The sequence below is a fragment of the Mobula birostris genome, unplaced genomic scaffold (genome assembly GCF_030028105.1).
Source record: "Mobula birostris isolate sMobBir1 unplaced genomic scaffold, sMobBir1.hap1 scaffold_283, whole genome shotgun sequence".
Lineage (NCBI taxonomy): Eukaryota > Metazoa > Chordata > Chondrichthyes > Myliobatiformes > Myliobatidae > Mobula > Mobula birostris.
Genome location: NW_027275886.1, coordinates 539725 through 563838, shown reverse-complemented (window position 1 = coordinate 563838; position 24114 = coordinate 539725). Strand labels below are relative to the sequence as shown.

Sequence of the window (24114 nt, the reverse complement as noted above, 5' to 3'; positions counted from 1 at the left end):
AGGCCCACCCCCTGGTCAAGTCCTCCACATTCCTCCTCTCAGCTGAGGCCCGCGCTGCCTTCAGCTGCATTAAAGGGGACATTGCCAAAGCAGCAATGCATGCAGTGGACGAGGCCATTTCATTCCAAGTAGAGAGTGACACCTCCGACTTTGCGCTGGCTGCTACCCTCAACCAGGCAGGAAGACCAGTGGCGTTCTTCTCCCGTACTCTTCAAGGCCCTGAAATTCGGCACTCTGCAGTGAAGAAAGAGGCCCAGGCCATAGTGGAAGCTATTAGGCACTGGAGGCACTATCTCGCCGGCAAAAAGTTCACCCTGCTAACTGACCAGCGCTCAGTCACATTCATGTTTAATAATCAACAGCGGGGCAAAATCAAAAATGATAAAATTCTGAATGGAGAATCGAACTCTCCACCTACAATTATTACATCATGTACAGGCCTGGGAAGCTCAATGAGCCCTCCGATGTCCTATCCCGGGAACGTGCGCCAGCGCGCAGATCAACCGGCTATACGCCCTACATGTAGATCTTTGCCACCCGGGGGTCACCCGGCTTTTCCACTTCGTGAAAGTCCAGAACCTGCCTTACTCCCTTGAGGAGATCAGGACGATGACCAGGGACTGCCAAGTCTGCGCAGTGTGCAAACCGCACTTCTACTGACCCGAAAAGGCACAACTCATCAAGGCACCTGCCCCTTTGAGCGACTGGGTGTCGACTTTAAGGGCCCCCTTCCCTCCATCGACCGCAATGTGTACTTTCTTAATGTAATCGGCGGTTCCCCTTCACCATCCCCTGCCCCGGCACCACTACCACGTCAGTCATAAAAGCCCTGCGCAAGCTCTTCACTCTGTTCGGATACCCATGTTATATCCACAGTGACAGAGGGTCCTCGTTTATGAGTGATGAGCTGTGCCAATATCTGCTGAGTAGAGGAATTGCAACTGGTAGGACCACGAGCTATTATCCCCAGGGGAATGGACAGGTGAAGCAGGAGAATGATCTTAGCCCTCAGGTCAAAGGGACTGCCGGTCTCCCGCTGGCAGGAGGTCCTTCCCGAGGCACTCCACTCCATCCGCTCCCTGTTATGCACAGCCACCAATGCCACCCCTCACGAGCGGCTCTTTTCTTTTCCCAGAAAGTCAACCACTGGAACCACCCTACCAACTTGGCTGACATCCCCGGGGCCAGTGCTGCTCCGGAAACATGCGAGGAGCAATAAATACTCCCCAATGGTTGAGAGGGTTCACTTACTTCATGCGAACCCCCAGTATGCCTACGTGGTTTTACCTGATGGACGGGAGGACACGGTCTCCATCTGCGACCTGGCGCCCGCAGGAGCACCGGGCCCCTACCCTGAACACTCCGTGGTGACTATTGACCCCGTACCCACCGATGTATGTACCCACGAGACACCGCGCACTCCAAGCCCTACACAGACACCACACCACACTCCCATACCGGGTGTGACGCACACGCACGAGGGATTAACAACGCCTAACGTGCTGACACCTGAAGTCAGGCCGGAGCCAGCACAACCGCCATCGCTGATGCAATCACCGCCGGTGCTACATAGATCACAGCGACGGACTCGACTGCCTGATAGACTTAACCTGTAACTATACTTGTTTTTAAATATTGTGTGGGCACGTGACCAAATGGTTACGGCATTGGACTAGCTACCTGAAGGTTGTGAGTTTGAACCCCAGCCGAGCAAACGTGCTGTGTCCTTGAGCAAGGCACATAATCACACATTGCTCTGCGATGACACTGGTGCCAAGCTGTATGGGTCCTAATGCCCTTCCCTTGGACAACATTGGTGTCGTGGAGAGGGGAGACTTGCAGCATGGGCAACTGACATTCTTCCATCCATACAACCTTGCCCAGGCCTGTGCCCTGGAGAGTGAAGACTTTCCAGGCGCAGATCCATGGTCTCGCAAGACTAACGGATGCCTTTATTTTTATTTATTAAATATTGTCAGTCACTTCACCCCGCGGGACCCTCTTTCTTTTTAAAAGGAGGGGTGAATGTGGTAAACCATGCATATATGTTGTAACTGGGTTACCTGTCTGGACATGCCTGGACACGTCCCTCTGCTGACTGCTCCTGTGGCTCCTCCCACAGACCCCTGAATAAAGGCGATTGTACCACTGCTCCTCCCTCAGTCCAGGATAGACATACAGCGTGGACGTGGATCTATTTTACTGTTAATAATAGCCTTTCAGTATTTACTCTACTTCCAGTCTTTTGGAGTAATTGATAGTGCGTCAACCGATATACAAGGGGCCACACCAGGAGCACCGGACACAGTAAATGACCGCAACAGACGCACGGTGAAGTGTAGCCTCACCTGGAAGGACTGTTTGGGGCTCTGAATGGTGGTGTAGGGGCAGGTGTAGCACTTATTCCGCTTGCAAGAATGTGTCAGGAGGGAGTCGCGTAGGAAGAGACGATCCCTGCGCAAAGCAGAAAGTGGGGGGCGGAGGAAAGCTGTGCCTGGTAGCGGGATCCCGACGGAGATGGCGCAAATTTGGGAGAATTATGTGCTGCCCAGTTTTCCAGGCAAGCGGGTCCCTCGGTGTTTCTCACCTTCCCCCCGCTGGCCTCGCTCTTCCTCTCCTCTCCTCTCCCCTCGGGTTCAACAGCTGGGAAATGTACAAGAGGCAGGAGCGGCGACTCAATCTCCACTTCCGGTGATCAGATGCAGGAAGTGAAAGCGCTCTAGTCCGGCTGCAGGCGGGGCTAAAACCGGAGGTGACGTCAGGGGCGGAAGCGGCGTTGCCAAGGAGCACGTTTCCTCGGTACTGCGAGAGCGAGGCGGTGCAGCGGCAGCGGCCCCGGACCCCGACCCCGCATCAGGCCCAGGCCCCGGCTCCGATTCTCAGCGTCAGCTCTCGGCCCTCGGGTCCCGCTGCCTTGACTATGGCTGTCCGCGCTTCCTTTGAAAACAACAACGAGATCGGCTGCTTCGCCAAGTTGACCAACGCCTACTGCCTGGTGGCGATCGGCGGCTCCGAAAACTTCTACGGGTAAGGGGTCTGGGTGGAGGAGTATCCGGGATAAGAGCGGGGAGGCGTGGGGTGTGTGGAGAGGGGATCCCGACCCGCTACATCCGGTGCTCTCCGTCCTCCCCGTGTCTCTCAGCTCACACTCACTTTCTCCCGGATGGCCTCGCTCTTCCTCTCCACTTCCCCTGGGTTCGGCAACTTGCAAAAGTATGCGTACAGTACAAGGGAGAGGGCAGGAGAGGTTACGGGAGTCTCGAGAATATAGACTAAGACAAAAAGTTCAGAAAGCGACAAGAATTTAACTTAAGGCCACACAGATAAAATTGACAGGAAGGTTCTGAATACTGGACTGAAGATGTTGTTTTTGAATGCACGCAGTAGGTAGAATAAAGTTAGATGATCTTGTAGCGCAGTTAGAGATTGGCAGGTTGTGGGCATCACATAGTTATGGATGATTGAAAAATAGAGGGCTATTTAGGAGGGAAGGGTTAGATTGAACTTGAAGTAGGTTTAAACGATCACCACCACCACATCATGGGCCAAGGGGCCTGTACTGTGCTGTAAGATTCAGTGTTGAGCACAACAGGAAACTTAAAATCTAAGGATACATATTGCATGGAAAGGATTAGTAGGTGAGCTGATAGGGTGGGGAGGCTTTAAAGGTTTAAACAAAATGAAACCAAAATCCTTAGAAAGAAGCGATAAGGATCGGAAGATAGGATATAGAATGGTTCCATTCAGCCCATCGAGTCTGCTCTGCCATTTCATCATGGCTGATCCATTTTCCCTCTCAGCCCCAATCTCCTGCTTTTTCCCTGTATCCCTCAACACCCTAACAAATCAAGAATCTATCAACCCCAGCCTTAAATGTACCCAATGCTTTACCTCTGCAGCTGCAGTTTCTGCAGATTCACCACCCTCTGGCTAAAGAAATTCCTCCTCATCTCCATTCTAAATTGATGTCTCTCTCTTTTAAGGCTGTGTCCTCTGATCTTAAACTCCCCCACCAAATAGAATGGCAGATGTTCAACCCAGATGAGTGCAAGGTGGTTCATTTTGGTAGGTCCAATATGATAGTAGAATATAGTTTTAATGGTTAGACTCTTGGCATTGTGGAGGATCAGAGGGATCTTGGGGTCTGAGTTCATAGGACACTCAAAGCTGCTGCGCAGGTTGGCTCTGTGATTAAGAAGGCACACGTTGTATTGGCCTTCATCAATCATGGGATTGAGTTTAAGAGCCGAGAGGTAATGTTGCAGCTATATAGAACCCTGGTCAGTCCCCACTTGGAGTACTGTGCTCAGTTCTAGTGCCTCACCATAGGAAGGATGTGGAAACCACAGAAAGGGTGCAGAGGAGATTTACAAGGATGTTGCCTGGATTGGGGAGCACGCCTTATGAGAATAGGTTGAGGGAACTCGGCTTTTTCTCCTTGGAGCGTCGGAGGATGAGAGGTGACCTGATAGAGGAGTATGAGATGATGATTGATCGTGTGGATAGTCAGAGGCTTTTCCCCAGGGCTGAAATGGCTAGCACGAGAGGGCACAGTTTTAAGGTGCTTGGAAGTAGATATAGAGGAGATATCTGGTAAGTTTTTTACGCAGAGAGTGGTGAGTGCGTGGAATGGGCTGCTGGTGACGGTGGTGGAGGCGGATGTAATAGGGTCTTTTAAGAGACTCCTTGTGCTGTAGGTTTTCTCTGTTTCTGTGTTCTAATCCTTGTGGGTAGAGTTAACAACATGCAAGGTAAAAAGACTCTATATTGCCCTCCAAACAGTAACCAGAAAGATGTAGTTGAAAAGATTCTGGAGGAGTTGGTAGTGATTTTTCAAGAATCAATAGATTCTGGAATGGTTCTGGAGGACTGGAAAATTGTAATTGTCACTTCACTCTTCAAGAAGGGAGGGAAGCAGAAGAAAGGAAGTTTAAACGAAAAAATCTGCAGATGCTGGAAATCCAAGCAACACACAGAAAATTCTGGGGAAACTCAGCAGGCCAGGCAGCATCTATGTAAAGGAATAAACTGTTGGCTTTTTGGGCCAAGTCCCTTCTTCAGGACTGAATAAAAAGATGGGGAGGGGAGGAAGAAGTGTTGTTCATAGGGTCGAAGCTTGTTGATTAGTACTGAGGGGACGATGCCAAGCATTCAATAAACAGCAGCCTGATGGATTGCTGTTGAGATTAGGAACGAGAGGTGATTTCAAAGGCAAAGAGAAGCCATTTTCTCAGCAAATAAGAAAATGGTTAGTGTTGTCAATTCGGCCCTCGAGCCTTCCCGCCCTTCTGTGTGCAGCAGGCACACATATACAGTGCTTATAAAAAGTAATTGCCTCCCTTGGAAGTTTTCATGTTTTATTGTTTTACAATATTGAATCACAGTGGATTTAACTTGTTTTTCTGACACTGATCAACAAGAAGCTTCTGTGTCAAAGTGCAAACAGATCTCGACAAAGTGATCTAAATTACAAATATAAAACACAAAAAAACTGATTGCATAAGTATTCACCCCCCCCCCCCCCTTTAATATTCCACACCAAATTATCACTGGTGCAGCCAACTGGTTTCAGAAGTCACATAATTAGTTAAATGGAGATCACCTGTGTGCAGTCATGTAGTTTCAATTGATTGTAGTAAAAATACATCTGTACCTGGAAGGCCCAACTACTGGTGAGTCAGTATCCTGGCAAAAGCTACACCATGAAGACAAACAACTCCATGAAAAGGTTACTGTAAAGCATGTCAGGAGATGGATGCAAGAAAATTTCCAAGCCATTGAATATCCCTTGGAGTACAGTTAAGTCAATCATCAAGAAACGGAAAGAATGTGGTACAACTGTAAATCTGCCTAGAGCAGCCCATCCTCAAAAACTGAGTGACCGTGCAAGAAGGGGACCAGTGAGAGAGGCCACCAAGAGACCTATGACAACTCTGGAGAAGTTACAAGCTTCAGTGGCTGAGATGGAAGAGACTGTGCATACAACAGCTGTTACCCAGGTGCTTCACCAGTCACAGCTTTATGGGAGAGTGGCAAAGAGAAAGCCACTGTTGAAAAACTATATATATGAAATCTTGGCTACAGTTTGCCAGAAGGCATGTGAGAGACTGGAGTCCTCTGGAAGAAGGTTCTTTGGTCTGATGAAGCCAAAATTGAGCTTTTTGGCCATTAGATTAAGTGCTATGTTTGGCATAAGCCGAACACCAGACGTCATCAAAACCACACCATCCCTAGCGTGAAGCGTTGTGGTGACTGCATCATGCTGTGGGGACACTTCACTGCAGTAGACCCTGGAAGGCTTGTGAAGGTAGAGGGTAAAATGAATGTGGCAAAATCCAGGGAAATCCTGATGCAGTCTGCACAAGAACTGTGACTTGGAAGAAGATTTGTTTTTCAGCAAGACAATGACCCCAAGCATAAAGCCAAAGCTACACAGAAATGGCTTAAAAACAACGAAGTTAATGTCTTGGAGTGACCAAGTCAGAGTCCAGACCTCAATCTAATTGAGAATTTATGGCCGGACTTAAAAAGGCTGTTCACTCACGATCCCCATGCAAACTAACAGAGCTTGAGCAGTATTGTAAAGAAGAAAGGGGAAAAATTGCGGTGTCCAGATGTGAAAAGCTGGTAGAGAATTATCCACACAGACTCAAGGCTGTAATTGCTGCCAAAGGTGCATCTACTAAATACTGAGTTGAAAGGGGCGAATACTTACACAATCAATTATTTTGGGTTTTATATTTGTAATTAATTTAGATCACTTTGTTGAGATCTGTTTTCACTTTGACATGAAAGAGCCCTTTTCTATTGATCAACGTCAGAAAACCCAAATTAAATCCACTGTGATTCAATGTTGTAAAACAATAAAACATGAAAAGTTCCGAGGGTGGGGTGGTTTAATTGCACTTCCCATTCCCATTCCGATAGGTCCATCCATGGCCTTCTCTACTGTCATGATAAGGCCACACTTAGGTTGGAGGAACAACACCTTATATTCTGTTTCTTGGCAACCTGATGGCATGAGCATCGATTTCTCAAACTTCCAGTAATGCCTCAAACCGCACCCCCCCCCCCCGTTGCTCTCTCTCATGTTATCTCCCTGCCCGCCCAGCGCCTCCCTCTGGTGCTCCTCCTCCCCGCCCCCCCCCCCCCCGGGTCTTTCTGCCTTTTTCACAATCAACTTCCCAGCTCTTTGCTTCATTCCTCTCCCTCCAGGTTTCACCTATTGCCGGGTGTTCCTCTCTCCCCTCCCCCCACCTTTCAGCTTTTTTACTCCGGTCCTGCTGAAGGGTTTTGCCCGGAAACATCGACTGTACTTTTTCCATAGATGCTGCCTGGCCTGCTGAGTTCCTCCAGCATTTTGTGTGTGGGTTGTGGGTTTTGGGTTTCCAGCATCTGCAGATTGTCTCTTGACTGTTAATCACAGTACTAGTTTTCCCCATGTCTCTATGATAGTTCAAGTTTAATTATCATTCAGCCGTACGTGAATACAGCCAAACAAAACAGTGTTCCGCTACAGCCAAGGTGTGAAACATACACAGCACATTCAAGATAGCAAGTAAACATAGTCAGACAAAGAATATTTATAGTGCAAGTCCCTGAATGACATGTCCCGCAAATTGATGGTGCAGTTCCTGCCAGTCTGCACATGAACACAGGCATGCAACTTAGCTTGTCATTGCACTGATCAAACACTGGAGGGCAGCACCAATGCTAGGTGCCAGCCCCACTTGAGCATGGACAGCATGCTACACCATCTCCGGCACCCCATCTGCAGCTTGAAGGCTAGTTCTCATTACAACCAAGGCCATACCGTTCCCCTGCCATCTGACATGCCTACAAACACAAGAAATGGGCTTGTGACATCTTGTATTATGAGTGACACAAGTCCAAGACCCATCACCCACCGTTACGCCACATGCCGCCTTCACGTACCAACTCTGATGCCTTCCTGTAGTAAGCAGTGACGTGGTCTGCACCAAGTCCAGCTCCACCGCCAACGAGCAGCTCGCTGATTGGGTAGACTTACAGTGTCCAAATTTCTTGAAGTCCAACGTTGCCTTGCGATTGTAAAGAAGACAAAAAACACCTGTGGTTGGCCCCTGAGAGGCCACTGCCATCTTACTGGAAATATACTATTCCCTGTACCCCAAGTTTTCCAATCTTTCAAAAATAATTATTTCTAGTTGTAGTCTCAGCAGCCCTTTGGGAGGAGAGTTCCACAGATTATCAGCCTCTGAGAAGCAGTTTCAACATACCTCAGTTTTAAATGACTGTTCTTACATCTTGTTATTGTATCCCCTCATTTGAAATTGACCAACGAGTGGGACCATCTCAGCACCCACCCTGTCACTAAATGGATTTATTATTGTCACGTATACTCAGGTGCAGTGATAAGCTGTTTTGTATACCAACCATGCAGGTTGTTCAATTACACCAGTGCACTGAGACAAAACAATAACGCTGAATAGTGTAACAGCGACAGCACATGTAAACAATAAGGTGCAAGGTCACAATGGAGTAGGTTATGAGGTTAAGAGCTCACCTTATCATACTGGTGGGCACGTGGCCAAGTGGTTAAGGCATTGGGCTAGTGACCTGAAGGTTGTGAGTTCGAGCCCCAGCTGAGGGAACGTGTTGTGTCCTTGAGCAAGGCACTTAATCACACATTGCTCTGCGACGACACTGGTGCCAAGCTGTATGGGTCCTAATGCCCTTCCCTTGGACAACATTGGTGTCGTGGAGAGGGGAGACTTGCAGCATGGGCAACTGCTGGTCTTCCATACAACCTTGCCCAGACCTGCATCCTGGAGAGTGAAGACTTTCCAGGCGCAGGTCCATGGTCTTGCAAGACTAACGGATGTCTTTACTATCATACTGGGATCCATTATTCTTATAACAGTGGGTTAGAAGCTGTCCTCGAGCCTGGTGATACGTGGTTTTGTATCTTCTACCCGATAGGAGAGGGGAGAATTGACTTTATTTCTTACATCCTTCACAAACAAACCCCATTTCCAGAAAAGTTGGGATATTTTCCAAACTGCAATAAAAACAAAAATCTGTGATATGCTAATTCATGTGAACCTTTATTTAACTGACAAAAGTACAAAGAAAAGATTTTCAATAGTTTTACTGACCAACTTAATTGTATTTTGTAAACATACACAAATTTAGAATTTGATGGCTACAATACACAACAAAAGTTGGGACAGAGGCGTGTTTACCATTGTGTTACATCACCTTTCCTTTTAGTAACACTTTTTAATCGTTTTGGAACTGAGGTTACTAATTGTCGTAGGTTTGCAATTGGAATTTTTGTCCATTCTTGCTTGATATAAGACTTCAGCTGCTGAACAGTCCGTGGTCTCCGTTGTCTGATTCTCCTCTTCATGATGCGCCATACATTTTCAATAGGAGATAGATCTGGACTGGCAGCAGGCCAGTCAAGCACACGCACTCTGTGTCTACAAAGCCACGCTGTTGTAGCCTGTGCAGAATGTGGTCTGGCATTGTCCTGCTGAAATAAGCATGGACATCCCAGGAAGAGATATCGCCATGGCAACATATGTCTTGCTAAAATCCTAATATACGCCTCAGAGTCAATGGTACCTTCACATACATGCAACTCACCCATGCTGTGCGCACTGATGCTGGCTTTTGCACCTTTCGCTGATAACAATCTGGATGGTCGTTTTCATCTTTGGCACAGAGAACTCGGCGCCTGTTTTTTCTGAAAACTAGCTGAAATGTGGACTCATCTGACCACAGCACAGGGTTCCACAGTCTTTCGGTCCATCTGAGATGAGCTTGGGCCCAGAGAACTCGCCGGCGTTTCTGCATAGAGTTGATGTATGGCTTCCTCCTTGCGTAATACAGTTTCAAGTTGCATTTCTGGATGCAGCGACGGACTGTGAGTGACAATGGTTTTCCAGAGTACTCCTGAACCCAGGTGGCTATAATTGTCACAGTAGCATGACGGTTTCTTAGGCAGTGCAACCTGAGGGCTCGAAGATCACGCGCATTCAGCAGTGGTTTCCGACCATGCCCTTTACGCACTGAGATGTCTCTGAATTCTCTGAATCTTTTCACAATATTATGTACAGTAGATGTTGAAAGACCTAAATTCTCTGCAATCTTGCATTGAGAAATGTTCCTTTTGAACTGATACTTGGATATTCTGTGCACTTTTCAATCTTATTTTAACTCTGTCCCAACTTTTGTTGAGTGTGTTGCAGCCATCAAATTCTAAATTTGTGTATGTTTACAAAATACAATTAAGTTGGTCAGTAAAACTATTGAAAATCTTTTCTTTGTACTTTTGTCAGTTAAATAAAGGTTCAGGTGAATTAACATATCACAGAATTTTGTTTTTATTGGATTTTGGAAAATATCCCAACTTTTCTGGAAATGAGGTTTGTACATGAGAACTAAAACTCTTTATGTTACATCTCTGCCTAAATGTGCAATGTGCAATTTATAGTAATTTGTAATAGTGTGTACAGTAAGATATATTACAGAACAGTCAATATAGCTTAGAAAGACAGCTGTGTCAGCATGAATTAATCAGTCTTATGACCTGGTGGAGGTAGCTGTCTGGAGCCCGTTGGTCCTGGCTTTTATGCTGCAGTACAATTTCCCAGATGGTAGCCGCTGGAAAATTTGTGGTTGGGATGGCTTGGGTCTCCAATGATCCTTCGGACCTATTGAGTATAAGAGCTGGAATGTTATGATGAGGTTGTATAAGGCATTGGTGAGGCCGAATCTGGAGTATTGTGTTCAGTTTTGGTCACCAAATTACAGGAAGGATATAAATAAAGTTGAAAGAGTGCAGAGAAGGTTTACAAGGATGTTGCCGGGACTTGAGAAACTCAGTTACAGAGAAAGGTTGAATAGGTTGGGACTTTATTCCCTGGAGCGTAGAAGAATGAGGGGAAATTTGATAGAGATATATAAAATTATGATGGGTATAGATAGAGTGAATGCAAGCAGGCTTTTTCCACTGAGGCAAGGGGAGAAAAAAACCAGAGGACATGGGTTAAGGGTGAGGGAGGAAAAGTTTAAAGGGAACATTAGGGGGGGCTTCTTCACACACAGAGTAGTGGGAGTATGGAATGAGCTGCCAGACGAGGTGGTAAATGCGGGTTCTTTTTTAACATTTAAGAATAAATTGGACAGATACATGGATGGGAGGTGTATGGAGGGATGTGGTCCGTGTGCAGGTCAGTGGGACTAGGCAAATGGTTTGGCACAGCCAAGAAGGGCCAAAAGGCCTGTTTCTGTGCTGTAGTTTCTATGGTTTCTATGGGCCCTTTTTATGCACCTGTCACTGTAAATGGCCTGAATAGTGGGAGTTTCACATCTACTGATGCGCTGGGCTGTCCGCACCACTCTCTGCAGAACCCTGCGATTGAGGGAGGTACAGTTCCCATACCAGGCAGTGATGCAGTCAGTCAGGATGCTGTCAATTGTGCCCTTGTAGAAAGTCCTTAGGATTTGGGGACTCATGCCAAACTTCTTTAACTGTCTGAGGTGAAAGAGGCATTTTGTGCTTTTTTTTTCCACCACACAGCCGGTATGTACAGAAGTTCAGAATTGGGTTTATTATCACCGGCATGTGTCGTGAAATCTGTTAACTTAGCAGCAGCAGTTCAATGCAATACATAATATAGAAGAAAGTAAATAAGTCAATTACAGTATATGTATATTGAATAGATTAAAATCATGCAAAAACAGAAATAATAGTAAAAAAGTGAGGTAGTGTTCACGGGTTTAATGTCCATTTAGAAATTGGATGGCAGAGGGGAAGAAGCTGTTCCTGAATCACTGAGTGTGTGCCTTCAGGCTTCTGTACCTCCTCCCTGATGGTAACAGTGAGAAAAGGGCATGCCCTGGGTGCTGGGGGTCCTTAATAATGGACGCTGCCTTTCTGAGACACCAGTCCTTGAAGGTGTCCTGGGTACTTTGTAGGCTGGTGTCCAAGATGGAGCCGACTAAATTTACAACCTTCTGCAGCTTCTTGCGGTCCTGTGCAGTAGCCCCTCCATACCAGACAGTGATGTAGCCTGTCAGATTGCTCTCCACAGTATATTTATAGAAGTTTTTGAGTTTATTTGTACCACATCTCTTCAAACACCTAATGAAGTATAGCCGCTGTCTTGCCTTCTTTATAGCAGCGTCAATATGTTAAACCAGGTTCAATCCTCAGAGATCTTGACACCCAGGAACTTGAAACTGCTCACTCTCTCCACTTCTGATCCCTCTATGAAGATTAGTACATGTTCCTTCGCCTTACCCTTCCTGAGGTCCACAATCAGCTCTTTCGTCTTACTGATGTTCAGTGCCAGGTTTTTGCTGCAACACCACTCCACTAGTTGGCATATCTCACTCCTGTACACCCTCGCATCTACATCTGAGATTCTACCAGCAATGGTTGTATCATCAGCAAATTTATCGATGGTGTTTGAGCTATGCCTAGCCACACAGTCGTGGGTATAGAGAGAGCAGTGGGCTACGCACACACTCCTGAGGTGCACCAGTGTTGATCATCAGTGAGGAGGTACAGAGGCCCAAGCTCTGTAACTTATCAATCAGGAATGTAGGAATGATGGTGTTAACTACTGAGCTATAGTCGATGAACTGCATCCTGACGTAGGTGTTTGTGTTGTCCAGGTGGTCTCAGGCTGTATGAAGAGCCATTAAGATTATGTCTGCCGTTGACCTATTGTGGCGATAGGTAAATTGCAGTGGTCCAGGTCCTTGCTGAGGCAGGAGTTCAGGCTAGTCATGACCAACCTCTCAAAGCATTTCATCACTAGATGTGAGTGCTACCGGGCGATAGTCATTAAGGTAGCTCACATTATTCTTCTTGGGCACTGGTAGCAAGTGGGAACTTCTGCCCGTTGTAGTGAGAGGTTGAAAATGTCCTTGAATGCTCTCGTCAGTTAGTTGGCACAAGTTTACAGAGCCTTACCAGGTACTTCATCGGGGTCTTCTTCCTTGTGCTCTTAAAAGACAGCCTAATATCTGTGACAGAGATCACAAGTGTCATCGGGTGCAGTAGGAATCTTCACAGCTCGGTGGAGTGAGGTCATTGGTGATGTTTATGCCGAGGAACTTGAAGCTGTTCACCCTCTGAACCCCAGATCCATTGATGTCAATGGGGGTTAGTCTGTCTCCATTCCTCCTGTAGTCCACAACCAGCTCCTTTGTTTTTGCGACATTGAGGAAGAGGTTGTTCTCTTGACACCAGTGTGTCAGGGTGATGACTTCTCTGTAGGCTGCCTCGTTATTATTTGAGATAGACCAATCAATGTATCATCTGCAAATTTCATTAGCGGATCGGAGCTATGGGTGGTGACACTGTCATGGGTGTACAGAGAGTAAAAGGGAGAGTTAGGATGGAGCGATAGGGGGCTCCTGTGTTGAGTGTCAGATGGATAGAGGTGAGGGAGCCCACTCTTACCACTTGTCAGCGACCTGACAGGAAGTCCAGGATCCAGCTACACAAGGCAGGGTGAGGAGAGAATATCCAGAGTAGTGGGGTCTTCAATTGTGCTGACTGCTTTACCGAGGCAGCAAGAAGCTTTGACAAAGGCTATGGAGGGGAGGCTTGAAGCATCTGCTGTTCTGTAGATTTTGAGGAAACACAGAACATAGAAAACCTACAGCACCCTTCGGCCCACAAAGCTGTGCTGAATATGTCCTTACCTGAGAAATTACCTAGGGTTACCCATAGCCCTCTATTTTTCTGAGCTCCATATACATGTCCAGGAGTCTCTGAAAAGACCTTATCCTATACGTCTACACCACCGTCGCTGGCAGCCCATTCCACACACTCACCACTCTCTGTGTAAAAAAACACTTCCCCTGACATCTCCTCTGTACCTACTTCCAAGCACCTTAAAACTGTGCCCTCTCGTGCTAGCCATTTCAACCCTGGGGAAAAAGCCTCTGATTATCCACACGATCAGTGCCTCTGATCATCTTATACACCTCATTCAGGTCACCTCTCATCCTCGTCGCTCCAAGGAGAAAAGGCCGAGTTCCCTCAACCTATTCTCATAAGGCATGCTCCCCAATCCAGGCAACATCCTTGTAAATCTCCTCTGCACCCTTTCTGTGGTTTCCACATCCTTCCGAAAGTGAGGCGACCAGAACTGAGCACAGTACTCCAAGTGGGGTCTGACCAGGGTCCTATATAGCCGCAACATTACCTCTCTGCTCTTAAACTCAATCCCACAGTTGATGAACTGTATTTCTTCTTAACTACAGTCAACCTGCACAGCAGCTTTGAGTGTCCTATGGACTTTGACCCCATGATCCCTCTGATTCTCCACAATGCCAAGAGTCTTACCCCATTAATTCTGTCATCATAGTGGACCTACCAAAATGAACCACTTCATACTTATCTGGGTTGAACTCCATCTGCCACTTTCTGCCCAGTTTTGCATCGTATCAATGTCCCGCTGTAAGCTCAGCAGCAATAGAACACACCTGGAGTCTGGTGTCGCTGTTAACAAATCACTATTTTATTAGTATCTACGTAATATAGTAACTTAAACCAAGTAAATCAAGAGTTGAGTGTTATGCATATCTAGGTGTATAGATAAAGATGTCGTTGATCTTCCCGTTGTCCTCCGAATCTTTCAAGTTAGCCCAAATGTAACTACTCTAAGGGTACCATCTTCAATTGGTAAAACTACTAATCCAGGCAAGGGTTAAACACACCGGTAGTTCCCTCAGGGTCACCCTTACACGCACTGTTACAGCCACTGATCGATCTTTCTTGATCGATCCTCAACCCACCCTCGTGGGCACTCAAAGAGTTCATTCAGTGACTCTTACGTCACCAGCTTCTGTGTGTCAGTGAGAAAGACAGTTGACCTTGTTTAAATACACACATGCCAAACACCAGCTGTCCATCATGTAACTCCTCCTCTCCCTCTACAGCAACTCAGTCAGCGGTAGAAGACAGCTGCTTTTCATAACACTGTATTCAGTCCCTCTCCTCGCCCCCCCTCTCCTCGCCCCCCCTCTCCTCGCCCCCCCTCTCCTCGCCCCCCCTCTCCTCGCCCCCCCTCTCCTCGCCCCCCCCTCTCCTCGCCCCCCCCTCTCCTCGCCCCCCCCTCTCCTCGCCCCCCCTCTCCTCGCCCCCCCTCTCCTCGCCCCCCCCCTCCTCGCCCCCCCCACCCCCTCTCCTCCCCCCCTCCCCCTCTCCTCCCCCCTCTCCCCCTAAAGGCATAGTCCATAACAAATGAAACTTAAGATCCCATCACATTCCCTCTCCTTCCATACCTGCTTTCCTTATCCAGAATGAGATTGCGTTTGGAGGAATAGTCAGTAGAGGGGCCATATCCCAGCTTCAGCGAGCAGGTTACATCCTGAAGGTTTACACCTTCTCCCTGTGTGTGGTTTTCCTGGGTGCTCTGCTGGCCTCCCACATCCCAGCGCTGTGCAGGTCGTTAATGTCACTGACTATTGTCGCAGAATGATTGGGGGGAGAGTAGTAGACAGGAATGTAGGGTGCATAAAGTGGAACTAGTGCAAGATTATTGTAAAGGCAATCTGGATAGATTCAGATTTATTTATCACGTGTACATTGAAACAGATTTACAGAAGAATGTGGCAGAGGAACTGGTGCAGGGGACAAGGTTTCAGATTTCTGGATCATTGGGAGCTGCTCTGAAAGTTATTACCTATACAAAAGAGACTAGTTACACCTCAACCTGAGAAAGATCAACATTCTTGTGGGTAGGTTTGTTAGATCTGCTGGGGAGGGTTTGGCAGGGGGGTGGGAACTGGAGTGACTAGGCAAAGGATGGGCAACTGTACAAGCAAATGCAGTGTGTAGTGAGACTGTGAGGAAGGACAGGTAGATAACAGAGCAAAATTGCAGTCGGTGGGATGAGTTGACTGCAAAATCAAAGAGGGTGATGAATACAGGACTGAAGGTTTTAAATTTGAATGCACGCAGTATATAGAATATGGTAGATGATTTTGTGGCGCAGTTAGAGATTGACAGGAATGACATTTTGGGCATAACTGAGTCATGGTAAAAGAAGATCACAGAGATGGATGTTAACATCTAAGGATACACCTTGATTCAAAAGGACAGGCAGGTAGGCAGAGGGATGATGTGGTAGTATTGGTAAAAATGAAATCAAATCCTTAGAAAGGGGTGACATAGGATCAGAAGATGTAGAATCCTTGTGGTAGATCTAAGAAACTGCAAGGGTAAAACAACCCAGATGGGAGTTGTGTATAGGCTTCCAAACAGTAGCCAGGACGTGGGATATAAATTACAATGGGCGATAGAAAAGGCATGTCAAAGGGCAGTGTGATGGGGGTTTCAATATGCAGGTAGATTGGGAAAATGAGGTGGATCCTAAGAGCAGGAATTTGTAGGCTATGCTGGATTGGACGTTGTTTAATGAAACAGATTTGATTAGGGAGTTTAAAGTAAAGGAACTTTTAGGAGGCAGTGATTAAGATATGATAGAATTCATCCTGCAGTTTCAGAAGGAAAAGCTAAAATCAGTTGTAACTGTACTGCAGTGGAGTAAAGGGAATTAGAGCTGTGAGAGGGGAGCTGGCCAGAGTTGATTGGAAGATGACACTAGCAAAGTTGATGGTAGAACGATAAGGGTTGTAGTTTCTGGGATCAGTTCAAAAGGGATAAGATGGTTTCAGCCCAAGGGTGAAGTAGTATTCTAAAGGGAGGTGGCCAAGGGAAGTGGAAGACAGCATAAAAGGAAAGGTGGGTATATAATGTAACAAAAATTAGTGGGAAGTTAAGAGGATTGGGAAGGTTTTCTGAATCAGAATCACTTTAGTGTCAGTGTGTGAAACACACCAGAATTGATTGTGGTTCGATGCCAAACATAAAACACAGGACAATACCATAACAGACAACACAATTTACAAGTCAATAGTGCAAACAGCCATGAGCAATCAACAATTAGCAGAATAGCCACATGCGCAAATGTCAAAATCAAATTTAAATAAATGTGAGCACGTGAAGAGACTCAATAATTCTCATCAGAACAAGCAGAGCAGGAAAGACCACATGACGGCTGTTGTGCTGGGACGATTTAGGGTATTACAAAACATAACCTATTATTTTAAAAACCAAAAGAAAGCAGCTACAAGTCATAAGGAGAGAAGAGATGAAGTATGAAGGTAAGTTGGCTAATAAGAGGATAGAAACATTTTTCAGATCTATCAAGAGGAAAAAAGGTGAGAGTAGATATTGGACTGCTGGAAGATTATGTCAGAGAGGTAGTAATGGAGGGGGCAAAGAAATGGCAGATGAACTTAAGTATTTTGTGTCAGTTTTCTCTGTGGAAGACACGAGCAGTATGCCAGAAATTAGAGAGTGCCAGGCGGCTGAGGTAAGTGTAGTTGCTGGTACTAAGGAGAAAGTGCTTGGGAAACGGAAAGGTCTGAAGGTAGATAAGTCACCTGGACCAGATGGTGTACACCCCAGGGTTCTGAAAAAGGTAGCTGAGAGACTGTGGAGGCATTAGTAATGATCTTTCAAGGATCACTAGATTCTGGCCTGGTCCCAGAGGACTTGAAAATTGCAAACGTCACTTCACTCTTCAAGAAGGGAGGGAGGTAGAAGAAAAGAAATTACATGCCAGTTAGCCTGACTTCAGTGGTGGGGAAGTGGAGTCCATTATTAAAGATGAGGTTTCAAGGTACTTGGAGGCACATGATAAAATAGGCCAAAGTCAACATGGTTTCCTTCAGGGGAAATCTTGCTTGACAAATCTGTTGGAATTCTTTGAGGAAATAACAAGCAGGACAGACAAAGGAGTGTCAGTGGATGTTGTTTACTTCGATTTTCAGAAGGCATTTGACAAAGTGCCATACATGAGGCTGCTTAACAAGATAAGAGTCCGTGGTATTACAGGAAAAATGCTATCATGGATAGAAGATTGGCTTACTAGCAGGAGGGAAAGGGTCTTTTTTGGTTGGCTGCCGGTGACTAGTGGTGTTCTGCAGGGGTCAGTGTTAAGACCGCTTCTTTTCACACTAAATGGACTTGGTGGCTTTGTAGCCAAGTTTTTGGATGATATGAAGATAGTTGGAGGGGCAAGTAGTGTTGAGAAAGCGGAAGGACTGCTTTAAGAAGCTGGAGGAGCTGGATGGATTTGGGATAATCTGGGAGGCAGAGCATTTGATAGGTACAACTTCTGAGCAGGTGGTTACACCCTGAGTGCAGAATTCAGGGAGTAGATGTGTGAACACTGAGAAAAGGGAGAAAAAAATCAGCGCAGGGTCCCCCTGTGGCTATTCGCTTTGGATACTGCTGAGGGGGTGGACCTATCTGGCCAAGGCGGCAGCAGCCAGACCAATAGCACTGTGGTCGGCTCTGAGCCTCAGAAGGGTAGGGTGAAGTCAGGGGGAGCAACAGTCATGGGGGACTCCATAGTTAGGGGGACAGATAAGAGATTCTGCAGCAGCAAGAGACACCAGGGTAGTGTGTTGCCTCCCAAGTGCTGGGGTCCAGGATGTCTCTGAGCAGTTGCAGAATATTCTTGAAGGGGAGGGTGAGCAGCTGCAGGTCGTGGTACATGTTGGTTTCAGTGACATGGCAGGAGAGGGGTAGAGGTCCTGTGTAATAAGTTTAGGCAGTTGGGAAGGAGGCTGAAGAGCAGGACCTCCAAGATGGTAATCTCTGAATTACTCCTGGTGCTACGAGCTAGGGAAGATCAGAACAGGAAGATGGCATAGATGAATGAGTCACTGAGGAGATGGGGCAGATCTTCAAGTTCTTGGATTATTAGAATCATTACTGGTGAAGGAGTGATCTCTACAAGTGGAACAGGTTGCATCTGAACTGGAAGGGAACCAATATTCTGTGAGAGAGGTTTGCTAATGCTATTGGGGAGTGTTTAAACTAGATATGAAGGGGAATGGGAACCGAAGTGAAGAGGCAGAGGATGGGGCAGTTGGTGCACAAGTAGAGACAGCTTGTAGTGAGTTTGTGAGGAAGGATAAGCAGATGATAGAGCAAAGAAGCACTCAGCCAGATGGTTTGAGATGTATCTTTTTTTTAATGCAAGGAGTATCATTAACACGGTGGATAAACTTAGAGCGTGGATTAATACGTAGAACTATGATGTTGTGGCCATTATAGATATTTGGATGTCTCGGGGCAGGAATGGCTGCTGAGTGTGCCGGGCTTTAGATTTTTCAAAAAGGACAGGGAGGGAGGCAAAAGAGGTGGGGGAGAGGCACTGCTAATCAGGGATAGTGTCACAGTTGCAGAAAAAGAAGAAGTCATGGACAGATTATACACTGAGTCAGTGTGGGTGGAAGTCAGAACCAGGAAGGGGGCAATAACTAGGTGTTTTTTTTATAGACCCCCCCCCCCCCCCCCAATAATAACAGAGACATGGAGGAACAGATAGGGAGGCAGATTCTGGAACGGGGTAATAATAATAGGGTTGTTGTGATGAATGATTTTAACTTTCCTAATATTAACTGGCATCTCCTTAGTGCAAAGTGTTTAGATGGGGTGGAGTTTGTTAGGTATGTTCAGGAAGGTTTTCTGATGTAGGTAAGCCAACTAGAGGAGAGGCTGTACTTGATCTGGTATTGGGAAATGAACCTGGTCAGGTGTCAGATCTCTCGGTGGGAGAGCATTTTGAAGATAGTGATCACAACTCTATCTCCTTTACCATAGCATGGGAGAGGGATAGAGGCAGACAATTTGGGAAAATATTTAATTGGGGTAGGAGGAAATATTAGCCAGGAACTTGGCAGCAGATGTTCTCAGGGAAATGCACGGCAGAAATGTGGCAAATGTCAGGGAGCATTTGCATGGCATTCCGCATAGGTATATTCCATTGAGGCAGGGAAAGGATGGCAAGGTAAAAGAATCATGGTATGCAAAGGATGTAGAAAATTTAATTAAGAAAAGAAAAGCTAATGAAAGGTTCAAGAAATGAGGTACTGTTAGAGCTGTAGAAAATTACAAGTGTGCCAGGAAAGCTTAAGAATGAAATTGGGAGAGCTAGGAGGGGCCATGAGAAGTCTTTGGCAAGCAGGATTAATGAGAACCCCAGGGCATTCTACAAGTATGTGAAGAGCAAGAGGATGAGCCGTGTGAGAATAGGACCAATGGGGTGCGATAGTGGAAACGTGTGCATGGAGTCAGGGGAGGTAGCAGAGGTACTTAATGAATACTTTGCTTCAGTATTCACTGGTGAAAAGGACCCTGGGAATTGTGGGGATGATTTACAGCGGACGGAAACACTTGAGTGTAAAGACGTTAAGCAAGAGGGTGTGCTGGAGCTTTTGAAAGGTATTAAATTAGATAAGTCACTGGGATCAGATGAGATATACCCCAGGGTACTATGGGAAGCAAGGGAGGAGATCGTTGAGCCTTGGGTGATGACTTTTGCATCATCAGTAGGGACAGGAGACGTAACAGAGGATTGGAAGGTTGCAAATGTTGTTCCCTTGCTCAAGATAGGGTGTAGAGATAACACAGGAAATTATAGCCCAGTGAATCTTATTTCAGTGATGGGTAAGTTGTTGGAGAAAATCCTAAGAGGCAGGAGTTATGAGCATTTTGAAGGACATAATCTGATTAGGGATAGTCAGCATGGTTTTGTCAAGGCCAGGTCATGCCTTATGAGCCTGATTGAATTCTTTGAGGATGTAACAAAACACTTTGAAGGTAGAGCAGTGGATGTAGTGTATATGGATTTCAGTAAGGCATTTGATGAGGTTCCCCATGCAAGGCTCATTCAGAAAGTAAGAAGGCATGGGATCCAAGGAGACCTTGCTTTGTGGATCCAGAACGGACTTGCCCACAGAAGGCAAAGGGTGTTTGTATTCTGCACTTTGGATGGTGACCAGTGGTCTTCTGCAGGGATCTGTTCTGGGACCCCTCCTCTTTGTAATTTTTTATAAATGACCTGGATGAGGATGTAGAAGGGTGGGTTAGTGAGTTTGTTGATGATACAGAAGTTGGGGGTGTTGTGGATAGTCTGGAGGGTTGTCAGAGGTTACAGCGGGACATTGATATGATGCAGAACTGGGCTGAGAAGTGGAGTTTAACCCAGATAAGTATGAAGTGGTTCACTTTGGTAGGTCAAATTTGAAGATAGAATGTAATATTAATGGTAAGACTCTTGGCAATGTAGAAACATAGAAAATAGGTGCAGGAGTAGGCCATTCGGCCCTTCGAGCCTGCACCGCCATTCAGTATGATCATGGCTGATCATCCAACTCAGAACCCTGTACCAGCTTTCTCTCCATACCCCCCGATCCCTTTAGCCACAAGGGCCATATCTAACTCCCTCTTAAATATAGCCAATGAACTGGCCTCAACTGTTTCCTGTGGCAGAGAATTCCACAGATTCACCACTCTCTGTGTGAAGAAGTTTTTCCTAATCTCGGTCCTAAAAGGCTTCCCCTTTATCCTCAAACTGTGATCCCTCATTCTGGACTTCCCCAACATCGGGAACAGTCTTCCTGCATCTAGCCTGTCCAATCCCTTTAGGATTTTATACGTTTCAATCAGATCCCCCCTCAATCTTCTAAATTCCAACGAGTATAAGCCTAGTTCATCATATGAAAGTCCTGCCATCCCAGGAATCAATCTGGTGAACCTTCTTTGTACTCCCTCTATGGCAAGGATGTCTTTCCTCAGATTAGGGGACCAAAACTGCACACAATACTCCAGGTGTGGTCTCACCAAGGCCTTGTACAACTGCAGTACTTGTAGTTTTAACAATAATTTTAATTTTAACAATACAACCTTGTACTCCCTGCTCCTGTACTCGAATCCTCTTGCTATAAATGCTAGCATACCATTTGCCTTTTTCACCGCCTGCTGTACCTGCATGCCCACTTTCAATGACTGGTGTATAATGACACCCAGGTCTCGTTGCACCTCCCCTTTTCCTAATCGGCCACCATTCAGATAATAATCTGTTTTCCTGTTTTTGCCACCAAAGTGGATAACTTCACATTTATCCACATTAAATTGCATCTGCCATGAATTTGCCCACTCACCTAACCTATCCAAGTCACCCTGCATCCCGTGGAAGATCAGAGAGATCTTGGGGTCCATGTTCATAGGACACTCAAAGCTGCTGTGCAGGTTGACAGTGTTGTTAAGAAAGCATGTGGCCTGAAGGCCTTCATCAACTGTGGCATTGAGTTCAAGAGCCGTGAGGTAATGTTAAAGCTATGTAACACCTTAGTTGGACTCCACTTGGAGTACTGTGTTCAGTTCTGATCACCTCATTACAGGAAGGAAGTGGATACTATAGAGCGAGAGTGCAGAGAAGATTTACAAGGATGTTGCCTGGATTGGAGGGCGTGCCTTAGGAGAATAGATTGAGTGAACTTGGCCTTTTCTCCTTGGAGCAATGGAGGATTAGAGGTGACCTGATAGAGGTGTATAAGATGATGAGAGGCATTGATCGTGTGGATAGCCAGAGGCTTTTTCCCAGGTCTGAAATAGCTAAGAGGGCATAGTTTTAAGGTGCTTGGAAGTAGGTACAGAGATTTCAGGGGTAAGTGGTGGGTGTGTGAAATGCACTGCCAGCAATGGTGGTGGAGGTGGATACAATAGGGTCTTTTAAGAGACTGTTAAGTAGGTAGAGCTTAGAAAAATAGAGGGTTATGCGGTAGGGAAATCCTAGGCATTTTCTGGAGTAGATTACATGGTTGTCACAACATTGGGCCTGTAATGTGCTATGTAATTCTATGACTTAGACAGATTTGAAGAATGGGCAAAGAGATGGCAGATGGAATACAGTTTTGGGAAGTGTATGGTCCTGCACTTTGGTAGAAGGGGAAAAAATTCAAAAATCTGAGTTGCAAAGGATTGGGAGTCCTCGTACAGGATTCCTAAAGGATTAATTTTTATGTCTCTCCTCTTGCTGTGAAATGGGGACATCTCCTTTACCCTTATTGAGGAGAGAGAGAGAGAGGCTGTGGTATGTTGAATTACCGGGTGATTCTTCGGGGAACAGCAAGTCTGTATCTTTAATGATGCTTTGCTGCTGTTTATGCGTGGGAAGGGGGCAGTGGGGGAGGGCTTTGGGGTTCTAACGTTTAGCTGTCAATCTAGAACAGATGAGGGGAAATTTCTTTAGCCAGAGGGTGGTGAATCTGTGGAATTCATTGCCAGAGATGCTGTGGAGGTCAAGGGATTGAGATTATTTAAAACAGAATTTGATAGTCAGGTTATGGGGAGAAGGTATGAGGATGGGATTGAGAAGGATAATTAATTGGCCAAGATGGAATGGTGGAAAAGGCAGGCCGAATGGCCTAATTCTTCTCCACTGCCTTATGGAACCAACACGCATGGATGTGCTGGGTGTAGCCGACGTGTCACCACACATTCCAGTGCCAGTTTAACATGCCCATGTTGTAATGTAGATCAATACAATCGGTCCCAGTCCAGTGTATGTGGTGAGCCAGTGGGCCTATTTTGGTGCTATAAAATTCGGACTCTTATGTACATTGGTACTGAATGGTTAGAGTGACAGGGGCACGAGAGCCTGTTTCCGTGTTTTATGGAATGAATTTTGTTTCCTATAAATTTCTATTTGGGACAAAATCTGGTTGGGATAGGTGAAATTAGACATATTTGCCTTTGTAACTATTGTCACCAAATCCCCGGCTCTGAAGTGAATGTTTGCTACTGCATTCTGATACAGTGATATGTGGACATGTCAGACTGACATTTGGCGCTTGTTTGTTTCTCTGATCTAACACCACTCCAGGCTTGTACACACTTTTCAAAGCCTTTGACCATCCCCTGCCCCTAGTACAGCCATTTAGTGCCAACACTGGGAAAGGTAAATTACAGACATAGTTTCCAATCTATAATGAATTTAGCACAGCAAGGATAAAGGTTTGAATGTAAAACGAGGAATGTTGTAGTGGATCATTCCCCTCCCTGGAACCCCACCCTTCCAAGCTCTTCATCAGGAGTGGACCAGAATATTCAAGGATGCTGGTTCAAAGGGCAGGCCTACAGAAACCTCTCACATCACTTTTAAACATGTCAATCTGAACTAATTTGATTGGCTTGATATTTATATCCTGATTGGATTTTGCATAATAAAAATGTTTCCA

The 24114-nt window shown here is 46.1% G+C and overlaps 1 protein-coding gene across 1 annotated transcript in view; it reads left to right on the top strand.

Annotated features, from left to right (window-relative positions):
* Positions 1 to 2754: 2754 nt before the first annotated feature.
* Positions 2755 to 24114, top strand: part of eif6 (eukaryotic translation initiation factor 6) — a 103046-nt gene continuing 81686 nt past the window's right edge. The window contains exon 1 of the mRNA XM_072250348.1: positions 2755 to 3027. Within this exon, the coding sequence (XP_072106449.1) occupies positions 2921 to 3027 (107 nt within the window). The 5' untranslated portion in view covers positions 2755 to 2920. The remainder of the gene's footprint in view (positions 3028 to 24114) is intronic.